Source organism: Chelonia mydas, chromosome 2, assembly GCF_015237465.2.
Source record: "Chelonia mydas isolate rCheMyd1 chromosome 2, rCheMyd1.pri.v2, whole genome shotgun sequence".
NCBI classification, from domain to species: domain Eukaryota; kingdom Metazoa; phylum Chordata; order Testudines; family Cheloniidae; genus Chelonia; species Chelonia mydas.
In genome coordinates, this window is record NC_057850.1 from 256,541,391 (window position 1) to 256,565,994 (window position 24,604).

The 24,604-nt window shown below is 49.4% G+C and overlaps 1 protein-coding gene across 8 annotated transcripts in view; it reads left to right on the top strand.

Annotated features, from left to right (window-relative positions):
* Window positions 1-24,604, top strand: part of PTH1R (parathyroid hormone 1 receptor) — a 182,085-nt gene that overhangs the window by 30,459 nt on the left and 127,022 nt on the right. The window contains exons 3-4 of one of the 8 annotated variants that reach the window (XM_037891266.2): window positions 2,056-2,176; window positions 5,216-5,659. The exons of 5 other annotated variants lie outside the window; for them this stretch is intronic. Coding sequence is in view for 1 of the 3 variants with exons in the window: in XM_037891262.2 (XP_037747190.1) it covers window positions 5,805-5,888 (84 nt within the window). In the remaining 2 variants the exon portion in view is untranslated. Of the gene's footprint in view, window positions 1-2,055; window positions 2,177-5,215; window positions 5,660-5,727; window positions 5,889-24,604 lie in introns of those variants that run through there. 2 more of the 8 variants (XM_037891268.2, XM_037891262.2) reach the window with 2 other exon arrangements.

Below are 24,604 nucleotides of genomic sequence, written 5' to 3' on the forward strand. Positions count from 1 at the left end.
CTATTGGCTATTCAGAGATGGGGGGCTCTCTCTCCCCGGTTTTGACCTGAAATTCCAACCTGGACCAGAGAAACCTTTCCCGAAAAACATTTAATTGAAACCGGTATGTACCTGTGAAAAGTTTTGGTGTCAACCAAACACCGTTCTGTCGGAAAATTCCCAGTCAGCGGTGTGTCAGGGTCTGTGACAAGGGGCACATGCAGTTAATAGATAAAGTCCCAGTAGAGCGGGCTCAAGAATACAGAGCAGAATTCTTGGCTTTGGGAGGTCCAATAAAACTTCCTGTAATTGTGCATCGCAAACACTTTCTGCTTGTGCAACTCTTTCCGTCAACTGCTGATTGGGTCTCTCAAAATCTCCCGCCACTTAAATGCCAGGCTTAAGCAGGGCTGAAACAATGCATGGGCCTCTGCGCAAGGGTGACTCTCAGCTTTAGATCCCAAGGTGATGGGTTCTATGGGACACGCTTGGTGGAGGGAGGGATTGCGCCCTGAATAACGGCAGCAGGCTGGTTTTCTCAGCCCGTCACAATGGAAGAAGCTGGTGAGGGTAACAGATAGGACCTGATCCAAAACGTCACTCGATTCAGTGGAAATTATGGCCTAGATGCAGGGATTGCTGGGTGAGGTTCCCTGGCTTGTATTCCGCGGGAAGTCAGACTAGCTCACAACAGCTCCTTCCGGCCTTAAAGTCTGGGAGTTGGATCCGGTCCCTAGTGAGCCATTGTCCCTCTGCAGGCCTGCAGAGCCACTCCAGCTTCCTCCTCTCCATGGCTCCATACAATAAATAGACATCCAGTCCCCTGCTGCTTTCCCAGCGTCTCGAGGGCTTTGTCTGGGCATCTCTGACGGCAGGGCCTTGTTATCCGGCGACAGGAGTCTGATCCATTCACAAGAGTCTCTTTGGGGACTCGGGAAAGCATTCATGATGCCGGATTGATCTGGTCTCTCAGAGCCTCGGAGGCCCGTAATGGAAAGGCAGCATTAGGGGAGAGGAGGTTTTAAAAGGGAGCTCGTTGATTGGAGGGCCCATTATGATTTCTGAACTGAACACAACTTCGGTATCCCCAGGACAATGCTTTCTTGCAGACAGGAAAGTCAGCACCCGTGGGTTGCTGGCCCTGAGCAGACCTAGCAGTTCAAGCAGAAGCTCCCAGTCCAGAGGCTGGATTCGCTATGGACCCAGCATGTCATGAAATAAGCATGCATTTCAGAACTGTCCACTGTTGGGGTGCAGCCCGGCAGAGCCTTCAGAGATGCTCCAGGCTTGTCTCTGCTCTTTGTCTCTCTGACAATGTGAAATAACGCGGGCATTTTTGCCTCCTTCGTGTCTGAGGCTCAGGAGATTGGAATTCAAGTCCCTGCTCTGCCTACAACTTCAGGCAAGTCACCTGATCACCCCGTGCCTCAGTTTCCCTCCTGTAAAATGGGGATGTTAATACTCCCTTTGTCTGCTGAGGTCCCGATTCTGGAAAACACTTAGACATGTGCCTAGGTCCATCCCTGCACTTACGCACAGACCTGCCTTTGAATATGTGCCCAGCTGCTGTCCCGAACAGGGGTTCTTTCCCCAGTGGGGGGTTGTAAATCTTTTGGGGGCAGGGGCGGTCTCTCGCTGTGGGTCTGTGCAGCGCCCAGCACAACAGGGCCCTGCTCCTGCTAGAGCTCGTTAGGCGCTGCTGCGATAGAAACATAAATGCTAATATTAAACAGATGGTATCTGCTGGTTTGAATTATATGAGTAAAGAATGAAGTCGAGGGAGAAATCTTGGAGCGGCTTGGTGGAGGCGGGATTGTTAAAGCCAAATCCTGCACCCTGGAAAGCAGGGAGTTTTGTCCTGATTACAGCTTGTTTTGCACCATGTGTCCATACAACGCCTGGTGCGGCGGGGCCTCCATCTCGCACGGGGCCTCTAGGCACTACCGTGATTAATAACAACGTGCTGGATCCCATTTGCTCTGCGTTGCAGGTGCAAGCGATAAGAATCCCTAGCTCTCATCTGGCACGTTTCATCCACAGATCTCAAAGGGCTTGATCCTCTTCCTCATTTTACAGATGGGAAACAGCGCACCGGGCATCAGTAAACGCAGCCACCGGCCATTCGGCATCCTGGCGGTTTGTTATTCCTTGTGGCAGGCAGAAATCAGCCTATCTCCTAGGTCCAGGAGACCTTGCTGTGAGTAAAGCCCTCAGGGCCTGGCCCAGTGGTTCGGTGCTGTGACCATCACTGGTGTGACAATGGGAGCATTGTTACAGACAGCCGCGTAATGGGATCTCGCAGCGTCGTAAATCACTTTTATGGCCACTGCGCTTTCCCTCCTGCGATGGCGTCTTAGGTTTCCCCTCTCCCTCGCTCAGGAATGATGGCAATCTTTGGAGAGGGGCGGGGGCGGGCTCTGGAAACATTCAGTGGGGGCATCCCCAGTCGCATACCTCTGAAATCTGACCCCGAAAGGAAAGTTTATGTGGTTCAACTGACTTAAAAACTTCAAGACCTGGCTGCAACGGTGCCAGAACAAACAGCTGCATTGAGAATTCCTGGGCCATTTGTGGTGGCCGTCTACACTGGAAAAGCTTTCTATTGACTGTGGAGGGGAGAGGCGGGGGGAGAAAGAGAGAGAGAGAGAAAAGCACACACGCTCGCTCACCCGTCGCACGCTTACAGGCCAAATGGCAGGAGAACACTGGGACAGGCGTCGGGGGGCACGCGCCTGCACAGACAGGCGTGCACGTTAACATATGCTCCCACAGACAGGCGTGTGCACTCACCCGCACTTGCAAAGACATGTTTGCACAGACAGGTGTGTGCACTCGCACGTGTTTGCACAGGCAAGCTTGCACAGACAGGGGTGTGCACTCACATGACTTGCACAGATGTTTGCACAGACGGGTGTGCACTCAGACATACATTCACCGGCATGTTTGCACAGACAGGTGTGTGCACTCGCACATACTTGCACAGACATGCTCACACAGACAGGGGCGTGCCCTCAGACATACATTCACAGGCATGCTTGCACAGACAGAGGTGTGCACTCACACGACTTGCACAGATGTTTGCACAGACAGGGGTGTGCACTCGCACATGTTTGCACAGACATGCTCACACAGACGGGGCGTGCACTCTTACATACATTCACAGGCGTGTTTGCACAGACAGGGGTGTGCGCTCCCGGACACGAAAGGACGCACCCAGGTGGGCATGCACTCACACAGTTGTGCCCACCCTCACGTGGAGAGGCGCACACGCAGATGGGTACCTGCGCTGGCACAGAAACAGGAACACATATTCCACAGGGAGGTGGACGCTCTCAGTAGCATGCCCGCACTCCTACATGCATAGACGTGGACACGGCACGTGCATTTCTGGGCGCGTGCGACGTGCCCTCCACCAGGGACACAGAGATGATCTGAGCCTGAGTGTAAACGAGAATCCAGCCGCAGGGAGTTTTATGGGTTGCACACAACTCCTCTGAAAGACAGCACCTCTGAAAGCACAGGACCCCTCGCAGGAAGCTCAGCATGGCGTCATAGAGAAGAGCGCCCCCTGCTGACTCACCAACTCCACTTCCAGATAGGTGCTTATGAACGCAGTGGCACGGCTTCTGTCGCCCTATCCCAGGTCCTTATATGGGCCCTGTCACCTTAGTCTCTGACCGCCTGGCAATTCTCACGACAGGCAGGGCAGTGCTATTATCCCCAATGTGCAGATGGGAAACTGAGGCACAGAGAAACTAAGGCCCAGATGGGAGTTAGGCACCTAAATACCTTTAAAAGTCTGGCCCTAAGTGACTTGCCCAAGGTTCCACGGGAAGTCTGTGTCAGAGCAGGGAACTGCACTCAAGCCTCCTCCTTGCACCCTATCCACTGGGCCACCCTTCCTCTCGGAGCGTCCAGCCTGAGCCTCTCCCTGTGTGACCGACGTGTCTCTGAGTCATCACACCTAGTAAAAAAGGGTCCATCCGCCAGGTGCGCTGCCTCTTGCTCCATTCACTACATATGCCATGTGCCAGACCACGGTGCACCATGCACCATTGCAATTATCCCAGGGCACAGACCCACTGGTTTTTCTTCTACCTCAGGCCGGTTATTAATACCCGGCTCGATCACTCCACCTCGTTGCCCCTACTGTGCTCGTGAGCATATGATGTTCAGTGGCACCTCTGGTGGGGGGGTGATAATAGGGGTGGGGCAGGCAGAGGTGTGGGGCAGGCAAATCAATCGGTGTGTTTCCCATTTCATATCTCTAGTCCCTGCCAGTGCTGCAGCCTGTGATGTAACTAATGCTTAATAAGGCCAAGTCCCTCACCTTCGTTTAAGGGACACGGTGAAAATATTTATTTTACATTCATTGTGCAACAGCACCTGGGAAGCCCTGAATCTTTTTGCTTAAGTAGCATTCTCTTTCCCTTCCCCATCCCCAGGGAAAAACAATCACACACTGCTTTGTTATTGTAGGGCTGCTTGGGAATGCTGAGCCGTCCATGCTGCTTTATTATTGTAGGGTTGCTGGTAAGCACTGGGCTGTCTACGCTGCTTTGTTATTGTAGGGTTGCTGGTAAGCACTGGGCTGTCTACGCTGCTTTGTTATTGTAGGGTTGCTGGTAAGCACTGGGCTGTCTACGCTGCTTTGTTATTGTAGGGTTGCTGGTAAGCACTGGGCTGTCTACACTGCTTTGTTATTGTAGGGTTGCTGGTAAGCACTGGGCTGTCTACGCTGCTTTGTTATTGTAGGGCTGCTGGTAAGCACTGGGCTGTCTACGCTGCTTTGTTATTGTAGGGTTGCTGGTAAGCACTGGGCTGTCTACGCTGCTTTGTTATTGTAGGGTTGCTGGTAAGCACTGGGCTGTCTACGCTGCTTTGTTATTGTAGAGTTGCTGGTAAGCACTGGGCTGTCCATGCTTCTGTGTGAGGAACTACCCACATTGTTAGCTTTGGGGACTGTTTTGAAAAACCTTTGCAAAATCCACCATGATAGACAGTGGCCTGGACTTTGCCAAAGATGGGGAGAGCCCTAGGACTTACCCCAGCAGATGGGGTGTATCTGCTTGGGTGGGTGAGTAGCTGGGCTTCTCCCATTTCCCCCTAATCCTTCGACATGGACAGAGCCCTCTGTTGGGGTGGGGTTAGCAGGGTCCCCCAGAGCAGCAGATCTTGGAGTTAACACCCCACTGAGATGATTCGGCTGAATCGCCACTCATTCCTATCGTTTCAGGCTCTCTGCAGACTCAGGCAGATGTCACTTTACATTATTTTTCCACTTGGGTCATGCTTTACCTCCTAACCACCGGAGCTAGAAATGTGAATTTGTTTGAAAATGAAAGCGGAGAGGCTGACGTGGCCCCAGGAGGCAAGGGAGCCCTGCGCACAGGCTTATGTATTAATCCAGACCCGGTCGCAGCTACACTGATGGCAGGAATTGGGGCTGCATCTCCAGCACAGTTAAGACCTCAGAGGCAGCATGTACAGGAAAGGTGGGGACTGCAAGGCACAGATGCCTGAACAGCAAGGAGAGGGGCTCCTAAATGACCTAGGATGGATTTCCAAGCTCCAGGCTGATCTTGGCCAACTGTGGCCTGTTGGCATCTCCGGACGAGATGCAAGCAGCCCTCGCCACATCGGAGGGTGACGGCGGTTTGTTTATAGCTTCGGATCACGGGTGAGCGCAAAAAGTTTATCTGGGAGTTGCAGCAAGCTGTATCTATAAACAGCCCTGGAAGCACAAAAGCATTCCTGCTGCGTTAGGCCATTTTATTGGCTTCATGTGATGGCTGGGTTGAGGCGGGGAGGGAGAGCGCTCAGCCATGCACCGGAGGAAAGCTGGCTCAGCCAAATGGTTCACCCCTGCGTCTGAGTGCCGTACCGTTGTGCTTGCACAGTGGGGGAAGGTAGGGGGAGATTCGGGAAGGGGTTCCAACGTGGAATTGAAATTTTAAAGGGAAAAGGCCGTCAAATGGTTTTAATCCTTTAAAAATAGTAATCCCTGCATGAACTCATTAAAGGCTCCTACATTTAACTCTTTGCTTGCCTTTTCTCTCTAGCTGGCTTTAGTTCCTTCCACGTGTTGTTGTTATTACTTATTATTTGTATGATCGTAGCACCCCTCCCCCCCATTGTGCTAAGCGCTGCACAAACAGACAGCCGTAGGTGCTGTACAACCAGGCAGCCCCAGAGCTGGAGAGAAAGATTAAAGACAGGCTTGACCCCAAAGAGCTGATCCAGCAATAGGATCCTGGCCCCGGTGCTGAGATAGGCCAGTGGCAGAATGGTGGGGCACGTTAGATGTGGCCTGCAAGAAGATACGATGTCAGAGGAAGAGGCCAGAGAGCAAAGGGGCACCAGGGCTACACGACATAAGGTTACGCAACCTTGTTTTCTCACAGCACGTGACCTGTTTGTTGTATTTTTGATATTGCAAAATTCTGCTTTCAGGCAAATATACCGTGCCCATATGCCCACGCTAAACGCACACATTCAGTGCCCACGCTTCGCTCTCTACACACTACACACGCACAGACACTAACCACACATGGTACATGCCTGCACAAACCGCACATGCTATAAAATGCACACACACAATCCACACCCATTGCAAAATACGCCCACCACAAACTCATGCATGTGCTCCATGCTATGCCTACACACGCATGTACACATCGCATGTGTGGATACAATACACAGCCACACTGCATGCACACACACCGGACGCCCTGCCCCCTTTGCTGTTAAGGGAAATGTTTTCAGCACAGCCTTTTCATTTCATTAATTATTTGTGTGACGGAGCAGGACCCCATCGTGCTAGGCGCTGTACAAACACAGACCTTAAGTTACTTTCCTATTTATCAGCCCAGCAGCAGGATTGGTACTAATAGTGACGTCTGCTCCCTTCAGGGGTATAGGCTTTATCGGTAATCTTGTGCTTAGCTACAGCCTGTATGTCTGGGCAGCAGCAGAGCAAATACAAGGCACGTGCTCTTCTCTCGCAAGCTTGTTGTGTGATGTTTTAATTAATTACGTAGCCAATAAACCTCTTTCATTTCCTCAGATAAAAAGTGCCACGGAAATGTAAAGCAACGCTCACAGTTCTTCTCCCTATATGAGCACTTCCCTTATTCTTCAGTCAGATTCAGGCCCCAGTTTAGGGGCAGGCGATCACCTGGGGGTTGGGTTGGGGGGCGCCAGGCTTGGGGTGCTGTTTTTATTGTTCGCAACAAAAGGGAAAATCGAATGTTTGAAGTAACAGTTTTCAGGTATTCCGTATGTGGATTCATTTTTCACTGATCTCCTAAAATGAAAAACCCTTAAAATTAAAAAGTTTCTATAAGCTTAGAGGAAACGATTTATTAAAATTTGCTTATAGATAGCATGAATAAATACAGATCCTAGTGTGCAAATGTATCATCTTATAAGACAGGAATAAATCATGCATGCAAATCTTGTATCAAAGTCGTGAAATGGGCTACAAATGCAATAAAAAATAAGGTATTCAAAAATGTAACAAATGGAGGGAGGGGTGCCAAAGACGCTCCTTGTCTGGGGTGCCATTTGGTCTAGGGCCAGCCCTGATCATATTGTTTACTGCGGGAAGGCTACCCAAATCTGCATCGATCTGGTCGGGGGAGTGACTTCCCAGTTCATTTGCTCTTTGAAATTCCTGCCCTGAGGCCATAGCTGGAAAGTTGGACTAGTCGGAGCCGTGACGCTGCTGTAACAGGGCAGTCAAGGATTCCCAAGGTGTAGGAGATTCTCCCTCTATACCACCCTCTCTCCCAGTGTAGGGAATGTGAAGGGGGCATGGTCAAATCACTGTTGCTTTCCAGTGGCCCCTTGCTTATGTAATGGCCTCTTCTGCATCAGTACCAGGCTGATACTAACTTACAGCAGGGGCTGAACAGGCCCCCAGGAGCCTTGTGGGTTGGGACATACAGTCACTTGCCTCCCTGCCCAGCGTCTTGCACTGTCTGCAGCTCAAAATAAACATTTAGGGCTTGATTGTGATTGACACTCAAGCCCCATTACACCATGCTGACAGGGCAAAGGGACTTTGACGTGGGTGTGTGCCCATGCCCCCTTGCCAGGCCCCTGTCTTTTATGCTGCCAGAATGAAGTGGAGAGACTTTAGTCCTTTCTCAGTTTTGTATTAAACAGGAAGGATTTCTTTTTTCCAATTTACCATCTGTGTCGCTTAAAGATCACACACTGTTGCAGTTCTTCTTCACCTACAGGAAATAGCCATGTGGTTTCAGGTCACCAGGTCTGACATGACATTTGTGGTTACAGCTGGTTTTTCAAAGGTTTGTTCTGAGGCAGAATATTGAAATATCGAAACCTTGAGATTTGCCACAAAATGGCATTTTTATTTTCTGGTCGGCCCTAGGCGTGATGCTTTCTGCTCTTTCATATGGCATGGTCTATGCTGGGTGACGTATACTACAGAGTGTCTCTACCCTTTCCAAAGTGGGTTGACGGGAGGGGATGCACAAGCAACGTGATTCTCCAGTACCTTGTCCTTACAGGGGAGGCTATTTTCAGCATATTTATCCACGTCTTTCATATTCTAGTTATTGAACATGTCTCTATCATGGGTATCTTAGTGAGCGGGGGGAGGGAGCGGAGAGCAGCAAGCAGAGGGTGGGGTGTCTGGGGGGAGGAGGGGAGAGCAGCAAACAGAGGGCGGGGGGCCTTGGGGAAGGGGGTGGAGAGGAGTGGGCGGGGAGGGTGCCTCGTGGGAAGAGGCAGAAGGAGGGCGGGAAGAGGGGGAGCGGGAGTGGGGCCTCAGCGCGGAGTGGGGTTGGCACATGGGCAGGGCCTTGGGCGGAGGAGGCCGAGTGGCGGGCGGGGCTGCGGGGCAGCGCAGGGGACGGCACCACGGTCCGGGCACCGGTTGGCCCCCCTCCCCCCATCCCGACACACACAAACTTTAGGAAGCTTCCAGAACACCCATGGAGTCAGCGCCTTTGCTTGTACTTAATGTGATCACTTACAGATGACGGGTGGGCCAGTGGTGTGGTTTCCTGCCTGACCATGGACAAGTCACATGGGGTATGTCCACAGGTTCAAAAAAGATCCGTTCTTCACTTGGGTCAGCTAACTCAGGCTCAAACAGCAGCAAAGACAAGCCAGCCTGAGCGAAAGCCTCTCATGGATCCAGGATTGAACGTGAGCGGCTAACCCACGGCGCTGTGCCTTCCCCGCGATTTGCACCTGAGTTAGCTAAGGTGGGTTGGCTACCCGGAGTTCAGACACAGCCTTCTTTTGCAGTATAGACAGATTCTCTCAGCAGAGACCTGCCCATAGAGATCAGCGGCCACTTCATACCCCTGCAAGTCTCCCTGTGCTGCAAAGAGACCCTTTCCCCTTAGTCCCCTGATGCGGATTAGGCACATTGAGGCTCCCAGGCCAGCCTTTCAGCAATGAACTCTCCAGATGCTCCCTAGCTTGACCACCTCCCTTCTGTACATCGCTTCCCCTCCCCGTGCCTCAGTTTCTCATTCTGCAAAATGGGTATTGTGAGACTGAGCCTCCTTTGTAAAGCGCTTTGAGATCCTGCGATGAAAGGCGGCTGGATAGAAGCGCCTTCTTGTTGCCGGGGGGAAACTCAACACAGTGCTCACAAAAAGGTCGATGCAAAGCAGCAGTTTGTTCCAAACTCCCAGGCCCTCGTTGGCTCTGAACAGCGAGCGAGCAAGAGAGAGAGAGAGAGAGAGAGAGCAAAACGGCTGGGAGAGATTTTGTCTGAAGGGCTCTTCTATTGAGAGGGGTGTTTCTCTTGCGTATCCACAGCCAGCCTGTCACCGCGCATTACTCCTGCTTTTAGCATTTGGGAGCGATTAACGGTGCCCCCCTCCCGCAGAGCTAGCCGGATTGCAGAATCTCCGTCCCTCTGAAACAAGCCCCTGAGCAAAGCTGCATGTGTTTAACTCCATCCAGCAGCCGAGCCATGGAGGCAGAACCGGCTTCCTCCTTTGGCTGGTTTATGGAGAAGGTCCTTTGGGCTCCATTCAGATTCGGCTCCCCTGGGACTGATTCTCCCTTCGCCGGCCTCCCTCTGCACTCACACAGAGGCGAATGAGATCCGAATCAGGCCCTGTCCCGTGCTTCTAGCTGCTCCCTGAATTATGACGTCTTGGCCATAGGTGGCAGCAAACAGCTAGAGCTGCCACGCTGCGGGCCTGCCAGACACAGGAGTGGTGGTGTGAACAGAGGTGCGGAAGGGGGAACTCCTCTTTGATCCGATTGCTGGGCAGAGGCGCTTTGCTGTGCTCTGGAGTAGCCTCCCAGTAGGAGCAGAGGGGGGCGAACAAACTAACGAGGCTGAATATGGAGCTTGGTAAAGTGATGAATGGGATTATATGCCCGAGACAGCAGGGGACTGGACTAGATGACCCAAGAGATCCCTTCGTAGAGTCATAAATTCCCAAGGCCAGAAGGGACCATGGTGATCCTCTAGTTTGACCTCCTGTATAACACAGGCCAGGGAACTGCCCCAGAATAATCCCTACAGCAGATCTTTTAGAGAAACATCCAATCTTGATTGAAAAATTGTCAGTGATGGAGAATCCACCCGGACCCTTGGGAAATTGCTCCAATGGTTAATTACCCTCACTGTTAAAAATTTACACCTCATTTCTAGACGGATTGTGTCTAGCTTCAATATCCAGTCATTAAATCATGTGAAACCTTTCTCTGCTAGACTGAAGAGCCCATTATTAAATATTTGTTCCCCGTGTACATACTTTTAGACACTAATCAAGTCACCCTTTAACCTTCTCCTTCTTAAGCTAAATAGATAGAGCTGCTTGAGTGTATCACTATAAGGCAGGTTTTATAACCCTTTAATCATTCTCTTGGTTCATCTCTGAACTCTGGCCAATTTATCAACCTCCTTCTTGGATTGTGCACACCAGAATGGAACACAGGATTCCAGCAGCGGTCGCACCAGTGCCAAACAAGGAGGTAAATAACCTCTCTGCTCCTACTTGAGAGTCCCCAGTTTAGGCATCCCTGGATCTCGTTAGCTCTTCTGACCACAGTGTCACACTGGGAGCTCATGTTCAGCGGGTAATCCACCCCTGACCCCCAAATTGTTTTTAGAGTCCCTGCTTCCCAGGATAGAGTCCCCTGTCCCATAAAGATGGCCTGCATTCTTTGTTCCCAGATGTGACATTTACATTTAGCCATATTAAAATTCATATTGTTTGCTTGCACCCGGTTTACCAGGTGATCTAGATCATGTGGCGTCAGTGACCTGTCCTCTTCGTTATTTACCATGCCCCCAATTTGTGTGTCATCAGCAAACTTGATTGGTAGGGTATTTGTCTTCTCAGGTCAGTGATAAAAATGTTAAATAGCCTAACATAAGAACAGCCATACTGAGTGAGACCAAAGGTCCATCTAGCCCAGGATCCTGTCTTCCAACAGTGGCCAATGCCAGGTGCCCCAGAGGGAATGAACAGAACAGGTAATCATCAAGTGATCCATGCCCTGTCACCCATTCCCAGCTTCTGGCAAACAGAGGCTTGGCCTAGGGCCAAGGATGGATCCCCACAAGACCCCACTGGAAACACACCTGCTTGATGACGATTCCCTGTTTACAATTAAAGTCATAGAATCATAGAATATCAGGGTTGGAAGGGTCCTTAGGAGGTCATCTAGTCCAACCTCCTGCTCAAAGCAGGACCAATCCCCAATTTTTGTCCCAGATCCCTAAATGGCCCCCTCAAGGATTGAACTCACAACTCTGGGTTTAGCAGGCCAATGCTCAAACCACCAAGCTATCCCTCTCCCCAAGTCCTACATCCTATGTTCCTATCGGTGATACAGTGGTGCTGCTCGTGGCCCAGATTCCTCTGTTGTGAACCGAGCAGCAGGGCATGTTGGGAGCTGTGGTCTCCTTGAGTCCTGTACTTTTGGTACTACCACAGGAAACAGAGTTGGACTCAATCTGTCAGGTCCAAGGAAGAGTTATTCTTCAGGGGTTTTAGAGAGGGCAGCCCTCTGTTAAACACAGATATGGTGAACTGTAGCTCCTGGCAGGCAGCCCTTGCTTGGGCAAAGTTTAGATGGCCCTGTTGAGTCCTCATATAGGGTAGAGGAGGATAAACCCTAGCACTTTCCATCCTAAATGGCATTCTGGGCTGGGTTTGGTGTTAGTATCCCACTGTGATAGCTGCAGGTCCTAGATTATTATTATTTATTGTTTGTGGTATCGTAGCACCTACAAGCCCAAGTCATGGACCCAGACCCTGTGACTCCATATGCTTTATGGAAATATGCTTATGAATATGACATAACTGGAATATGCTTTACACTAAATACCCCTTGTAAGGTATAATTAGAAAGCTTGTAATCTACTGCATGTGTTCATCCTATTGGTTTGCATGTATTATTTCTAGGTCTGGAATTAGAAAAATAAGACATAAACTTATGTTACTGATGTAACCATATTAAGTGGAAGCCATTATGGGTGCTTCAGAATCAATGGCCCATGAATGAGTTTGTTTACCTGCAAGCCTGCCTGTGTATGTGTGGGCCAGCCCCGGGTAATGAAGAATGAGGTCTCACAGGGACATGTGACCATGTCACCTGACACTGGAATCCATCTCAAATCTGGTACTTTTCCATTTAGAAGGAGGGGTGGGCACTCAGAGAGACAAAGGATTCCTGCCTTGTGCCAAAGCTATAAAAGGGGGTGGAGCAGGACAAAGTGGTCCCAGACATGAGAAAGCCCCTGCTTGCCACCTAAGATGTCTGCTGGAACTAACAAGGACTGTACCAGGGGAAAGAATTGGGCCCAGACTAGGAAGGCATCTAGTCTGTGAAAGAAGCTTATTGGAACATCTCTGAGGGTGAGATATTACCTGTAATCAGTTTCTTAATGTATTAGGCTTAGACTTGCATGTTTTGTTTTATTTTGCTTGGTGACTTACTTTGTTCTGTCTATTATTACTTGAAACCACTTAAATCCTACTTTTTATACTTAATAAAATCATTTTTGTCTATTAATAAACCTGGGGGAGCAAACAGCTGTGCAGATCTCTCTATCAGTGTTACAGAGGGCAGACAATTCATGAATTTACCCTGTATAAGATTTATACAGAGTAAAATGGATTTATTTGGGGTTTGGATCTCATTGGGAATTGGGTGTCTGGGTGCTGGAGATAGGTAACCTGCTGAGCAGTTTTCACTTAAAGCCTGCAGCTTTGGAGGTATGGCCCAGACCCTGAGTCTGTGTTGCAGCAGGCTAGTGTGTCTGGCTCAACAAGGCAGGGTTCTGAAGTCCCAAGCTGGCAGGTAAAACAGGCTCAGAGGTCAGCGCATCAGGTGACAGTCCCAAGGGGGTCTCTGTGACCGAACCTGTCAAAACACCATTGTGCTAGGTACAAACGCAAAGAGCTTCCAATCTGAGTATAGGACAAGAGACAACAGCTGGATACAGACAGATGGGGGAGCACAGTGTTCTCGGCACACCAGCAGCCTGGCTGGTGTCAAGTGTTTTGCAGGGGTCACGCCAATGGAGAATGATGGGGAGGGATTGGAAAGAGGACAATGAGTTAGTGGCAAGGTTCCTTCCCCACTCTGAACTCTAGGGTACAGATGTGGGGACCTGCATGAAAAAAACCCCTAAGCTTATTTTTACCAGCTTAGGTTAAAACTTCCCCAAGGTACAAACTATTTTACCTTTTGCCTTTGGACTTTATTGCTGCCACCACCAAGCGTCTAACAAATATATAACTGGGAAAGAGCCCGCTTGGAAACGTCTTTCCCCCCAAAATCCTCCCAAACCCTACACCCCCTTTCCTGGGGAAGGCTTGATAAAAATCCTCACCAATTTGCATCGGTGAACACAGACCCAAACCCTTGGATCTTAAAAACAATGAAAAAGCAATCAGGTTCTTAAAAGAAGAATTTTAATTGAAGAAAAATTAAAAGAATCACCTCTGTAAAATCAGGATGGTAAATACCTTACAAGGTAATTAGATTCAAAACATAGAGAATCCCTCTAGGCAAAACCTTAAGTTACAAAAAGACACAAAAACAGGAATATACATTCCATTCAGCATAGCTTATTTTATCAGCCATTTAAACAAAATAGAATCTAACGCATATCTAGCTAAATTACTTACTAAGTTCTCCTTTTCTGTTCCCGGCAAAAGCATCACACAGTCAGAGACAACCTTTGTTTCTCCCCCCTCCAACTTTTGAAAGTATCTTGTCTCCTCATTGGTCATTTTGGTCAGGTGCAAGCAAGCTTATCCTAGCTTCTTAACCCTTTACAGGTGAAAGGGGTTTTCCTCTGGCCAGGAGAGATTTTAAAGGTGTTCACCTTTCCCTTTATATTTATGACAGTTAGTTTTTCAGATGTTCCCGTGGAGCACCTTCCGGCATTTGGGGCAGCATGGGGAGGAAGCCCAAAGGGGCTTCTTTGAAAATGCAACAAGCAGGTGATGGAGGCTGACATCACGGGCTTTGCTTCAACCCAGCTGCGGAAGTGTCATCACTTCAATTTGACTCCCGTCGCGTATGTGTCTCTCTCCACCTCCCCAAGCGGCATTGAGTCACCGTCGATATAGTTAGGTCAACACGGGTATCAGTGTAGACACCACATTGCTTACGTCAACTGTTACTGGCTTTCATAAGCTTTCCCAAAATGTCCCACATTGACAGTACAATCATAGAGTCATAGAATCATACACTCATAGAACTGGAAAGGACCTTGAGAGGTCATCTAGTCCAGTCCCCTGCACTCATGGCAGGACTATGTATTATCTAGACCATTCCTGACAGGTGTTTGTCTAACCTGCTCTTAAAAATCTCCAGTGATGTGGAGATTCCACAACCCCCCTAGACAATTTATTCCATTTTTTCTAATGTCCAACCTAAACTGCCCTTGCTGCAGTTTAAGCCCATTGCTTCTTGTCCTATCCTCAGAGGTTAACGAGAACATTTCCCCCCTCCTCCTTGTAACAACCTTTTATGTATTTGAAAACTGTTACCATGTCCCCCCTCAGTCTTCTCTTCTCCAGACCAAACAAACCCAATTTTTTAAATCTTCCCTCATAGACCTTTAATCATTTTTGTTGCTCTTCTGTGGACTTTCTCCAATTTGTCCACATCTTTCCTGAAACGTGGCGCCCAGAACTGGACTCAGTCCTCCAGCTGCAGCCTAACCAGTGTGACCTAGAATGGAAGAATTACTTCTCATGTCGACACAAGTGCTCCTAGTGAGGATGCACACCAGCGACACCAGGTTTTGACGGGTTCAGTCAAGTGATTTAGTAACTGCGGGTGACGCTGTGGTCAACATTATTTTGTAGTGGAAACATGGCTTAGGAGGTGGAGTGACTTGCCCAGGGTCATGCAGTAGGTCAGGGCAGAGCCAGGAATGGTCCAGTGTGCTGGATTGCAGCATTGCAATGGTGTCATTCCTTTGCCAATTGTTTTCATTAGCCGTGAGCTACATGAGAGAGGTCAACAGGCAGATTCCTTCATGATAACTTCCCTGCCAAGGAGTGGGAGGCTCAAAAACCTGTCACTTTGCAGCCCTGCCCTCCGCCCTCACCTCACTCCGAATTCGCTGGCTTATTTTTGTCTCCCTCTCGACTCAAGCCTGGCTTTGGTGTTGTACTTTTCCAGCCACGCTACAGACCCAGATCCGCTCCAGAGGCTGGAACGCGGCCTCCTTGCCAGCTCCCGTTCCTTTGCAAGCCTCTAATTATCATTTCGGGAGGATAATGTCTCAGAGAGAGAGCGTGTCCCTATACGTTTCCCTTGAAACACGGCAAAGGAATGCTGTGGTCCGTCTTTATGTTAGCTCCTGCAATTAGTGTTGCCTGTGTAATTAGCCCAAGATAGATGGTGTTGGTGAGCAAGCGCATCCCTGGTCTAATTTCAAACTGCCATAAAACCAGTGAATGGAAAGCGGAGAGCTTCCATTTGCTTTCAATTGAGAAAAATAGAGGATTAAGGATGATCGGCAGCCCCACCCCTCCTTACACACACACACACACACACACACACTCGAACATTTCATGGCTAAATGAAACCAGAAAGGGCAGAGCTGTGACAAATCCAGGCTCCCTCTTCAGTTTCGAAGGACGCGGGAGCACTCCACTCTCCGGGCATGTTGGCAAAAATACTTTCTCTGCCCGTATCCCCGCTTGAGAGATGGGGTGGGGGTGGTAATACCTGTTATTGGACTGACTGCTGTCGGTGAGAGACCTGACCAGCTCTGCGTAAGCCCGAAAGCTGGTCTCTCTCACCAACAGATGCCGGTCCACTAAAAGCTGTTACCTCACCCACCTTGTCTCTCTAACATCCTGGGGTCGACACAGCTCCAGGAACACTGTGTACAACCATCCCCTCTTGTCTCTTTCCTCCCTGCTTCATCCACTCCCTCTCCTCCTCTTCATCTTATTATTATTACAGAGCAGGCTTCCATTGCTCCGGGTGCTGTCCGGCCCGTCTCTGCTCCGGAGCGCTTACAATCGAAGTACCCTGGAGCTGGAGATGCTATTCCCACCTCCGGCGGCCGTACCCACACGAGCTCCGATTGAGCTGCTGTTCTGAAGTAGAAGCGAGGCCCTGGTGGCCGCTCGGGCTAGCTGCCCTGGGGACGTACATAGGGGTTGCACTCGGGGCAGCTAGCCTGAGCCGCTGTGGCCACATGGCTATTTTTAGCGTGCCAGCTCGGTCAGGTCTCCCTCCAGAAATCACGCCTCCAGCTCCAGTGTAGACGTACATGAAAAGGCAAGGCAGACAAAGGGTGGGGAAACAGGCCTGGAGAGGGGGAAGGGACTTGCTTAATGGTCATTAAAACCCTGAGTTCTAATCCTAGTGCTTTATCCACTAGACCACACTGCCCCCTCCCCTTACTTTCTCCTCATTTCTCCCATCTCTTTTCTGTCCCCATCCCCAGACCCTCTTCTCTTTTCTCCTCCTCCTCTTTCCCCTGTTGCCCTGCCCCGCCCCTCCACTTTTTATTTTTGGACACTTCCGTGGGTTATTCTTGGCCTGGTTAGGACTCAGACAGTTGGAAATGCTGTCTCCCCTTCCCAAAATAGACTCCACCCCCTCACTGTCTCAGCCAGAAGCCACGGCTGCATGGTCTTATAGAATCATAGAAATGTAGGGTGGAAGGGACCTCAAGAGGTCACCTCGACCAACCCACACCCTGAGAAAGGACCAAGTAAACCTAGACTAGCCCTGACAGGTGTTTGTCTAACCTGTTCTTAAAATTTCCAGTGAAAGAGATCCCACAGTCTCCCTTGATAACCTGTCTCAGTGCTTAACTATTGCCGTTAGAAAATTTTTCCTAATGTCTAACCTAAATCTCCCTTGCTGCAGATTAAGCCGATTGTTTCTTGTCCTACCTTCAGGGGACATGGGTAACAATTGATCCCCATCCTCTTTATAACAGCCCTTAACATATTTGAAGACTATCAGGTCCCCCCAGCTCAGTCTTCCGTTCTCCAGACTAAACGCCCAGATTTTTGAACCTTTCCTCAGAGGTCAGGTTTTCTAAACCTTTGATCATTTTTGTAGCTCTCCTCTGGACTCTCACCAATTTATCCACATCTTTCTTAAAGTGCGGCACCCAGAACTGGACACAGTTCTCCAGCTGAGGCTTCACCAGTGCTGAGTAGAGCAGGACAATGACCTCCTGTGTCTTACATACGACCCTCCTGTTAATACACCCCAGAATGATATTCGCCTTTTTCACAGCTGCATCACATTGTTGAGCCTCATTCAATCTGTGATCCACTCTGACCCCCAGGTTCTCTTCAGCAATGCCAGCACTTTACTGATTATTCCCCATTATGTGGCTGTGCATTTGATTTTTCCTTCCTCATCATAATACTTTGCACTTATCTGTATTGAATTTCATTCTGTTGATTTCAGACCAGTTCTTCAATTTGTCACGGTCATTTTGAATTTTAATCCTGTCCTCCAAAGTGCTCGGAACCCCTCCCAGCTTGGTGTCAGCTGCAAATTTTATAAGCATCCTCTCCACTCGATTCTCCAAGTCATTAATGAAAGTGTTGAAATGTACAGACTGACCCCTGTGGAGCCCTACTAGATACAACCTCCCAGTTTGACAGCAAACATTAATTACTACTCTTTGAGTACAGTCTTTCAACCACTTTTGCCCCCACCTTATAGAAATGTGGACCACATTTCCCTCGTTTGATTATGAGAGTGTCATGTGAGACTGTGTGAAAAGCCTTAGCAAAATCAGTCCCCATCTTGTTTTGATTAAGGGGGCCACTCTTGTAACCTGGTTTCACTTGATGTATACAGGAGCTGTCGGCATGTGCTCAGAGCAGAGTTTGACCCTAAGACATTTTTAAAACACGGTAATTAGCAACTTCATTGAAATGCAGAAGGTACAGCAGTACAGCAGAAGGTCTTCCAGTCACTTGGGTAAATTCCCTTTAGCCGTGTTTACCCTTGTCTTCACTACTGGCTAACATGGTACATACCAACTGGATGTACCAGGGACATCAGCTGGAACAATCTGCTGAGAACACAGTCTGATTAACATAACCTTCCCTTCAGTCTTTGAGAGAAGCCCAAATTTACCAATGTGGATCAAATCACCAGAGCATTTTGTCTTGGAAAGCTAAGTGCCTTTGGACATCTGCTTGGGCTGAACGAAGCAAGGTGGGTTGGTGATCAGTTTCCACTCTCCCTTCCCACTGGGAAGGACAAGCTGTTCTCTAACTACATGGGCAAAACAGAAAGCATGGCAGTATCTCCATTCAGGTATTAAACACAACTTGCCAGACCCTGGGTAAACGTTAGGCAAACCGCGTTTGCCTCATATAAAACCTAGTGAAATGTCATTGTTAAGGAAACCTGGAAGCCGTTCAGCGTTTTTATTCCCCTTGCCTCCTCCATGTGCCTGTCCTTCTAGGGTTGACCTTGCTTATTTGCTAAAGACATTTGGTTTCTGTCTTAAGATGCCGGCCTTGTCCTGTTATGTGGCCTCTTTAGAGACAGTGACTGTCTTTACAGACGGCATCTTCTATGCAGAGAGGCTGCATGTCTGGACTGTCCTTCCAGTGGCCATTCCCCCTCTTGTTACTGGGTAATTAGGCATTGGTATCCATTGAGGACTTGACTGCGAGTCATGAGACCATGATAACAGCACTGGATGCCTCATTGCAGGACTCGTAAGAGGACATGTCTCACGTGATACAATTATAGAGTAAGAACATAGGTGGCAACTGTGGTGTATCTGGTCTCGCATCCTGTCTCCAATAATGGCTAACGCCAGCTGCTTCGGAGGAAGGTTCAAGAAACCTCACCATAGGTAGGTGTGGGTTAATCCTTCCCCCTTCCTTCCCATGAAGGTCTCATTCTAATCCCTAATAATTAGAGGTTGGTTTAAACCCTTTCGCACGAGGTTTTATATCCCTTCCAAATGATCTTTTTGGTTAGCATTAACTATTCATAGATAGGCAGAAAGGACCCTCGTGATAATCTGGGCTGACCCGCATCACACCAGCCAGGGAATTGCACCCAGTCATTTCTGCAAGAAGCCCACATTTTAGGGTTGAGCCATCCGGTCTTGATTTAAAGACTTCCGCTGACAGAGAATCCACCACATCAGCTGCAGGAACACACAACCAGCCATGATCAGATCTGTCCACCAACAAGCCCTTGATGCTGGGTCTTCTTGTCATCCGTATGAATGTCCAATCCCTCTCTGAATCGTAGTAAATGGATGCAGTAGCACCTTGTAATTATGCCAGCACGGGTATATCGAATGAATCACGCAGTGGCAGATCCTCAGCTGGTGCACACCCATGTAACTCCACTGACTTCAACGGGGCTAAGTGGATTTACACCAGCTGAGGATCTGCTCCTGTATCCTCATGACGCCTCTCGGCCTGTCAACAGAGACTGACAACAGCGGGCCAAGTTGTGCCATTGTGCCGGGGGTGTTGCAGTAGACTGCAAAGGATGCCTGGGGTATTTACGCTGCTGACTCTCCCCGCGTAAGCACTGTCCTGGTGAAGGAGAAGAGGTTTATGCAAAAACTGAGGCGTGGGCCAAGACATGCCAATGTTCGGTTAGCTCAGCAATGGGGTCTGGAAGTGTAACACACTAGCCCACGTTGCGCTTTTCCCCCTGTCGAGGCTGGGCCAGCTGGCGGCTAAGAGCCTAATAGAGCTGCAGGCTAGGACAGCTACTTCTTTAGCTCAACTGGCAGAAGTCTGTACTGAAGGCCTCAGGTTCAAGCCCTGGTGATGCCCCATGGAGAAGCTGTTACACTGAGGTGGTGATGTAGCTTTTTTCTAACTGGGGCTTCATGAGAGCTGTTTGTAGAACAGAGGCTGGTGCTTCAGCAGAGATCTTGTACGCTGGGCCTGGCCAGTGCCAAGATGGGTGAACTAAAGCCTCCGTGCGCAAGAGGACTTCAGCTGAGAGGTAAAACCTTGGGCTGCAGTTCTTGTGGGTTCCCCATTCCACTCCACCAGAGCCCTAATGCAGCCCGTAAAGAATTCCCACAATGGCGCTTGAGTCCCCGGGTGGTGTAGGGTAAACAGAGCTGGCTCTATGCCATCGCCCACCCAGGGCAGGGGTGTATCTAGGCTGTTCCTATGCAGCCAGCTGTAGCCAGCTGCCTTCAGCAAACTCCTGAGCCAGCCAGGGCTTCATCTGCTAGTCCTTTTAAGATTGTGTGCAACTTCTGTTGAGGTTTTGCTGACGGACAGCTGCAGCTTAGGGGAGACCTGCCTCTCTGAATTGAACTTCCAGAGCTTCTCAAATTCACCCAGCACAGATTTTTAACTTGTATCCGGGGTGCCGAGAAAATTGAGAGCTGAGACCAGGGCACTAACGTACGCAGCTTGCATCCTGATTAAGGACACCCCATTGTTATAGAGTCTGGCTCAAGACCCCAAATCCCTCTGTACATCCAGTTGTCGTGTGGTGGGAGCTCTTGGGGGGTAGCAGAGGCCTTCGGATGTATCTCCTTATCAGGCACAGTTGTTCCAAGGAATGCGTCTGACATACAATGTAATACTATGTTATCCCGAACACAAAATGCGTGGGAAATGGACTGCCCAATGCTCCCCAGACTAAGAACAGTTTCAAGCAGTTGAATGCAGGTATTTATTTATCGTGGCAAGGGCAGGGGGGAAAAAAGCCATTAGGGATGGTGGTGACAAGTTACATTTATTACATTTCCATTAAGAAAAGCAATGTCCTCCCTTGATTAATAATGAATCCAAGGGCTCCTGACAGAGGTTAAAAAAAAAACATTAATAATGTTCTAGACAGAAGAGATGGGATTTTTTACAAAGCCACCGAGACCTAAAAGTTTTTAATGGCCAATTTTCCCTTTTCTCTTGTCTTCAGAATACCTGTAACACCATCATAAACCCAGGTCATAAGCAGTTGTCTAGAAAGATCCCACTGCATTTTTGTGCCAAGGTTTTCACCCTAGAATCAACTGGCTTGTTGCATTCCATCTCCTGTCCACGTCCCCTGTGATTTCAGTGAGATCGCTCCCTGTCTTATCATTTGATATTGCTAGAGGCCCTGGCAAAGATCACGGCCCTACGCTGCTAGACGCTGCAAAAAAATGCATTATTAAAGACAATCCCCAGAAGTACTTACAGTTTAACCAGAGTAGATTCATGGATTCCAAGGCCAAAAGGGTCCATTGTGATCGTCTAGTCTGACCTCCTGTACAATGCAGGCCAGAGAAGTGTCCCAAAATAATTGTTAGGGCAGAGCTTTTAGGAAAACATTCACTCTTGATTTAATAATGGCCGGTGCTGGGGAATCTACCCTGACCCTCGGTCAGTTCTCCCTGTCACACAGAGGGCGACTGATTAATGGAAGCCAAAGGAAACTCTGGTGCGGTCCATAGTGGTCCTGACGTGCAAATCAGTCATCTGACCTGGGGATCGGGTCGAAGAACTAATCACTAGCTTGAGTAATGCCGTAGTGCGGCTGGGGAAGTGTACATTTCTGCACGGGCTGTCCAAGCCCCTCCAGAACCCTGGGTAAATACGTGTGTGGTTTGACTGCTTCAGTACCGAGATCAAAGCTAGCTTCCACGTGGCTGCACAAGCTGCAGTCACGCCCTGTGATCGCAGAATAGACGTACCTAGAAAGCATTATTATCTCTTTTGCAGGTGAGGAACTAATACACAGAGACGTGAAGTGATTTGCTATCGGTCACATAGGGAATCTGTAGCCATGCCCCAGATCTCCATGATCCCAGTCCAGTACTCTTACCACAGGACCATCGTCCTTCCCCCAGGCCCACCCTAGTCTTTGATCACCTCCCAGGTATCTATGGCTGTACCATCACAGCACCTCTGTGAGGTGGAGAAGCATCATTATCCCCAGGTAGATGGGGAACTGAGGCACAGAGATGAAGTGACTTGCCCAAGGTCTGGTTCCACCATGGAATCCATGAAAACTCACCTTCGCCCCATTCATTTTAATGAGCACTTCTTTCCAGCAGCAACCCCCGTTTTCCCTGTGTGGCTGGCCTATGCTGACAGCCCTGAAATGACTTTGGCTCCGCTGCAAAGAGACCAGCAGGTGGAGAGGGTGCCCAGGCACTGGGTCTGATTCTCCTCCACCTTGCACCTTGCGTCATCCTTTAAGTCCTGATCCAATAGGGCCTGAGTGCCTTGGAAGCCAGTCGGAGACATTTGGCTGACTTCAGTGGGCATTGGATTAGTTCCTCACACCTGGGCAAAGTGGAGGCAAGATGCTGCTATGTAAATGTCTACACACAGTGCAAGGGGGTAGAGAGAGGGGCCCATTGCATTCCCCTCTCCCAAGACTACTACCTAGCTCTTATACAGCACTTTTCATCAGTAGATCTCAAGGTACTTGACAAAGGAAGCCACTGTCCTTAGCCCCCTTTTACATCAGTGAAACGGAGACACAGAATGGCAAAGTGACTTGCCCAAGGCCAGCCAGCAGGCCAGTAGCAGAGTCAGGAATAAAACCCATGTCTCCCAAGTCCTACTCCAGTGCTCTACCCTGGAATGAGAGGTGTAGGGGTTGATGAACCCCTAGGCCAGATCCTCAGCTTGTTTAAATCAGCATAGCTCCACCGAAGTCAAAGGAGTGTTGCTAATTTACACCTGGAAAGAAGGTGTAAATCGTAATTGTGAGGGTAGTTAACCATTGGAACAATTTACTAAGGGTCGTGGTGGATTCTCCATCACTGAGCATTTTTCAATTAGATGGGATGTTTTTCTAAAAGCTCTGCTCTAAGAATTTATTTTGGGGCAGTTCTCTGGCCTGTGTTATGCAGGGGGTCAGACTAGAGGATCACAATGGTCCCTGCTGGCTTTAGAATCTGTTCATTTACACCAGCTGAGGATGTGGCCTGTTTTTTCCCTGGTGTTACTGTTCTGAGCCTGGCCCATGTGTTCCCACATACCTGCCGTTTGGTGGGTGAATTTCAGTGAGTCCATGATCTCGATCCGCTTCCCAGCGGAGAAGCCCCGAGGAATAAAATCCCTCCTCCGAACAGGAAACCATTAGCAGCGGCAGCAGGGAAGCCAAGGATCAAATGAGCATAAAAACGGAGCTACCCTTGCAGTGTCAAGGGAGTTACCCCTGCGATGAATGTGGCCCCTCGTCTGATATGACAGGCCAGAGGCTGCATTTCTAGGGTCAATTACTGTAGTGCAAACCTTGGTTCAGCTCACCTGGGAGAAAATATTAATCCGTCTCTGGTGAAAGTCTCGAACAGGACAGATTCTAGAACCAACTGCGGGCCATATACCAAAAAGCTACTTAGCTCTTGTGGGGGGAGGGATAGCTCAGTGGTTTGAGCATTAGCTTGCTAACCCCAGGCTTGTGAGTTCAATCCTTGAGGGGGCCATTTAGGGATCTGGGGAAAAAATTGGGGATGGGGTCCTGCTTTGAGCAGCAGGTTGGACTAGATGACCTCACGAGGTCCCTTCCAACCCTGAGATTCTATGATTCTTGCCACTTGGCTTATTCTGCCGGGTGCCTCCTTCAAGGCCAAGCAAATGCTGATACTTGTTCCTTTCTCTTGCCATTCTGCGACTGTATAAAGCAGCTGCTTTGTGGATAGCATGATTTTTTCCCCCGGGTGATTCACATACACTTGGGTGGTTGCTCTGCGCCCACGCGGCAGTGGAGTTTGGATCTAGGACTCCAGAGAGGAAAACCAGAGGTAAATCATCACTAAAAAAGCAAAATGGCAAATCAGTTAGGAGACAAGAGCGTTCGTGTAGGTAAAAGGCGAATGGCCCGGAGCTGTAGGGAAATGGGAAACAGTCTGATTCAATTAGGGCAATTCTATTTCAGCCCTTGCATGGTCTATATGAATGCTGGCAAAGCCCGAGTGACTTTCTTCTTCCGAGAGCTGGACATCCCCCCAGACGAGAGCTTAGAAACCTCCTGATGTCTCAGCGACATGTACGCTGTGCTAGGGGAAGCAGCTCCAGCTTCTCTCCGAGTGCCTCTGAGATCCTTGGTTGTCTGACCTCAGTGCTGGGCTGGCCGCCTCGGAACCACAATAACGGGTGTTGTCAGAGCAGCTGGCTTGGTGAGGAAAGAGGGCAAGGAGTGTATGGGCTAAGTGCCA